This window comes from Rutidosis leptorrhynchoides, chromosome 4, assembly GCF_046630445.1.
Source record: "Rutidosis leptorrhynchoides isolate AG116_Rl617_1_P2 chromosome 4, CSIRO_AGI_Rlap_v1, whole genome shotgun sequence".
Taxonomy (NCBI): Eukaryota; Viridiplantae; Streptophyta; class Magnoliopsida; order Asterales; family Asteraceae; genus Rutidosis; species Rutidosis leptorrhynchoides.
Window position 1 is genome coordinate 628,490,383 of NC_092336.1, and position 4,275 is coordinate 628,494,657.

General features: G+C 35.3%; 1 protein-coding gene across 1 annotated transcript; it reads right to left on the reverse strand.

Annotated features, from left to right (window-relative positions):
- Window positions 1–202: 202 nt before the first annotated feature.
- On the reverse strand, window positions 203–3,518 carry LOC139904201 (zinc finger BED domain-containing protein DAYSLEEPER-like). The gene is made up of 2 exons (XM_071886138.1): window positions 3,350–3,518; window positions 203–2,462 (listed from the first exon to the last, which is right to left on the reverse strand). The coding sequence occupies exon 2, from the start codon at window positions 2,447–2,449 to the stop codon at window positions 386–388; it is 2,064 nt and encodes a 687-aa protein (XP_071742239.1). The 5' UTR covers window positions 2,450–2,462; window positions 3,350–3,518; the 3' UTR covers window positions 203–385.
- Between the last annotated feature and the right edge of the window lie 757 nt (window positions 3,519–4,275).

A 4,275-nucleotide genomic window follows, 5' to 3' on the forward strand; every position in this document is an offset into this window, starting at 1 on the left:
GATAAACAATTTTTTTTATAGTTGATTGTATAGTCTATACTCTCTAAGTAAACAACAAAAAAAATAGGCGGTTATTCTATTTTCATCATACAACGATTATTCGTTCCTTTTTCTTCTTTGTATCATAATTGAATCAAATCAACTAAGGTTATTCTAAGCTGTAACTTCAATCAAATAAGAATACTTTATTTCATTGGTAGACTAAGAATCAATTAGCTTAATAATAATAATAATAATCCAAATCACAAATGTCAAGGGTGCAACAACCCAAGTATGCAATAGTGAAAATACAACTAAACTCATACTCCTCTACTCGAACCTAATCATGCACAAATCAACAAACTCTAAACATAAACACGACCTTTTTTTAGTACCAAACTGAAAACTAAATAGGAAACTCCATCTTCACAACAGAGTCATCAGTCTCCACAGGTTCATTATGCATCCAGTCCTTAGCACAGAAAAGTGCTTCTACAGTATCAGGCCTCAACGAACATCTATAACGATCCATCTCTTTAGCACCCGTATCAAAAACCGCATCACCAAAAACAGTCGACACAGGAGCCGTCAATATATCATGAGCCATCTTTGATAACGTCGGGTACTTAACCTTGTGCAGTTTCCACCATTTCATAACATCAAACTCATGACTCCTAGGCAAAAGAGACTCATCCAAATACTGATCCAGCTCTGACTTTGACTGTTGACTTGTACTTTCCATTATATAAACATCAAAATCCGTAAGCCCCAACCCGTTATTCAGTCCTCTACCATCATCATCTTGTTTCACATCTCCCGATTCACCATTTACTACATCGACAAAAGCAGGCGTGAGTTGCAATGGAAGTGCAACGTACTCTAGAAAAAGCTCGTGAATCCCTTCATCGACAATCTTTAAAAACGATGCAGCCTCATCACCATAAATCTTTGTGAAACTGAACTCAACTAGCTTCATCTTGAACCGTGGGTCCATAACCACTGCGATGGATAACATCAAACAACAGCTTTTCCAATACTTATCAAAACTTTCATGAATCGGCTTGGTTAACATGCTAATTGTCTGATCTTCACTTGTAGATGCACGCGTTAGTTCCAATTGAAGCTTCCATGCTTCATGAAAGAACGTATTAGCTGTGGGTACAGTTGATGATGTAAGCAGACTTGCAGTATTAAAAAGTAGCTTCAAATATGTGCAAAGGGTGTCCACTAATTTCCACTCTTCACCATTTGGCCCTTTACTGTAATCAGGGTCTAAAGTATCTAAGCAAGAAAACACTTCTTTTAACTCGGAAGCTGCTAGTAACATTTCATAAGTTGTATTCCATTGAGTATGATCATCAAGCGATAAAGTTTTAGTACTGATTACTTGAAGTTGTTGCTTAAGTGCAACAAATTTCTCCTCTAACGATTCTGATGTTTTCACATACTTCACGCAGTCTCTGACTTTCTTAACTGTTTCTTCACCCGATTTGAGTACTTCTTGAGCAACGCAGCTTAAAGATCGAGCAAAGCAATTAGTAAGCAACAGCTGACCATCAAGAATGTTCGGGTTCTTCACAGAAAGTAAACCTCTGAGACTATTAATCCCGGTTTCGCTCAAAGGCTGATTAATTGTGAGCGAAAATAACCTTCCCTCCATGTTCCAATCAGACAAACAGGTCGATACCGCATGGCTGAAAGCCGAATCTGATTCGGGATACGGTTCCATCACAACATTCAATAGCTTTTTGTGTATCTTCCACTCACTATCAATGAACTGACCCGTAACAAAAACATAGCCCGTTGTATGGTAGGAGCTCCATAGGTCAAGTGTAAGGCAAATTCGACCCGGCATACCATCAATCAGCTTCTGGATAGTTTGTTTTTCACTAAGATAAGTAGCCACACAATCACCTTGAACCGTATCGAAGTTAACCATGTTGAAATTTGGCTGAAGGTTATGCACAAACGCCATGAATCCAGTGTGTTCAGCCATATGAAGTGGATAGTCATGTTGTATGATCATTTGAGCCATCTCTTGGCGACACCTGTCAGGCTCGAAATCTGAGTAAGAAACAGCCGGCGTTCTGTAACGCCGTTTAGGTGTATTACTGATGGAACCCCCAGAGTTAGCAGCCTTATTTGTTGGCGCACTAAATGGGGTCGACGGGTTGTGGTCCTGGTTATGAAGAAAAACAGGGCAACCTCCTTTAGCGATGTGACGTTTGAGGTGACTTGTACCAGCAACTTTCGAACCCGTACTATAAGCAAATGATTGAAAGCATTCCTTACAAACAGCCCTTCTAACTCCTGCACCGACGTTTTCAATAGTGAAATGTTCCCAAACAGTAGACTTCTTTTTCCTACGTCTGGTAGGTTGTGTCTCTACATCATTCATTGGTGTGTCGAAATACTCTGGTTGCATCTCTACGTTAACCAGTGCGTTAGTTTCAATAGGACTAGTATCCATGTGTTCCAAAGACCTGCGTTCAAATAAAAGAAGCAACGCAAATTGGTATTTAAACAAATCTCAACAAAAAGTAACATACAAACAGAATATGAATAACAAATTATAGCCTATCATACTTATGTTCACTTAAAACAGCATAGAGTTCAAACTTGTAACCAGCTTTCCAAAGATTAAACAATAGTCTATCATCACAAATTTTGATAAAATAAAAATTACCAACTTTTATATCATTATATGACTCAAGTTTGCAATAAGCATTATTATGCTCTATATATTAGTTCAAAGTTAGCAAATTTTCTTGTTATAGAGGCGAAACGATATGAGCATTATCTATATTCTATATCAAACTTTATGATTCAAGTGAAAATACCGAGGCAGGTTCAACATGTAGAGAACAAAATATAAAAAAATAATGTCTTCATCCTAGTTTAATTACTCCAAACTTCAAGCTTCAAACTTCAAACTTCAAACTTCAAAGGGCATCTTATAATTTATAAATAAAATAAATTTCTTACAATAATTGTCACATGAGTTTAGTTTATACGAAAAAAATGTGCTTTAACATTTATCAAATTAATTTGATTTATAAAAAATCAAGTTTCATCATATATTCAGAACTGTCTAATGTATAAAAGCTATGAGCTTGTGATCTTGACAACCAAAAAGTAAACAAGTACATCAGAGGGTCAAAGATCAAATTTTGAAATATCAAAAATCAGATCTAGGGTTTCTTCATTGACAAATTATGCTTTCGATTCGTATACGGAACTAGTTATTATGTCAATTAATCAAATAAGAATAAATGAAATTAAGATTATAAATTTAAACTTAAAGCTAGGGTTAGGGTTTATAATATAGACACTGTACACATATGCGTATGTAAATGTGGTATATATATACCGTGATGGCTGAAATTGATGAAACAGCGATGAGATCCAGGTCGCAGCAGCCTGCAATTGAAGTGATCCAGAAAGGTTTGTTGGAGAACGAGGATCGGATTGGGCTTAAACCAGAGTATAATCAAATTGGACTATTATTATCGAATTGGGGTTCACGTTTATTTATTGTTATTGTTTTGCCGAATAAAAGAGGAATGGGAAAAAAAAGGATGAAAAATGAAACCCTAAACGGACATGGACTTTTATTACTGAGATCCAATAAATTACTTGCGTGTGATGCAAGTGCAGCCCACCGCCTATTTTGTCATCTAAGGTTCGATTTGGTTTCTACTAAAAATTACTCTTCGTTCTCAATTTAATAATCTACATTTTTTATGTTGTTGTAAATTAACAGTCCAATCTAAAAAAAAAAAAATTAATAATATGATAAAATACTTTTATACATTTACTTTATGGATATAAAAAGAAGTAAAAAAATAAAGAGTAAACCTTTAAAGTAATAAAAAGTATATAATGACATTTCATAAACTATGTGTTTTTTTACTTGAAGTTTTTAAAAAGGAAAACATCAACAAACGGAGGATACAAAAGTGGGGATCATGGTAGAGGTTCAAACCTAGAAAGCTACAGAAATACAAAAAACATAAAAATAAACTATCTATAACTGAACCTCGCTCAACAAACCGATCAAACCATCTAAACCAAGAGTATCTAACAAGGAAACATGCTTAAAACAAAGATCACAGCAATAAACACTAGAGAAGAAAATTAAACCATGACAAACATTAAAACGGAGATAAAAAAAATGTAGGGCGCGACCTTTTTTAAGTTGCCGTTAACAGTATCCCGTCATAACTTATTTCCGGCCCGATTCTCGAATCTAAAAGAGAGGACGTTTGATAGTCTTAATTGGGATTTTTTAGATAA

Coding starts and splice junctions, on each gene's coding strand:
- LOC139904201 (XM_071886138.1), bottom strand. CDS start 2,449: ATGGATACTAGTCCTATTGAAACTAACGCACTGGTTAACGTAGAGATG.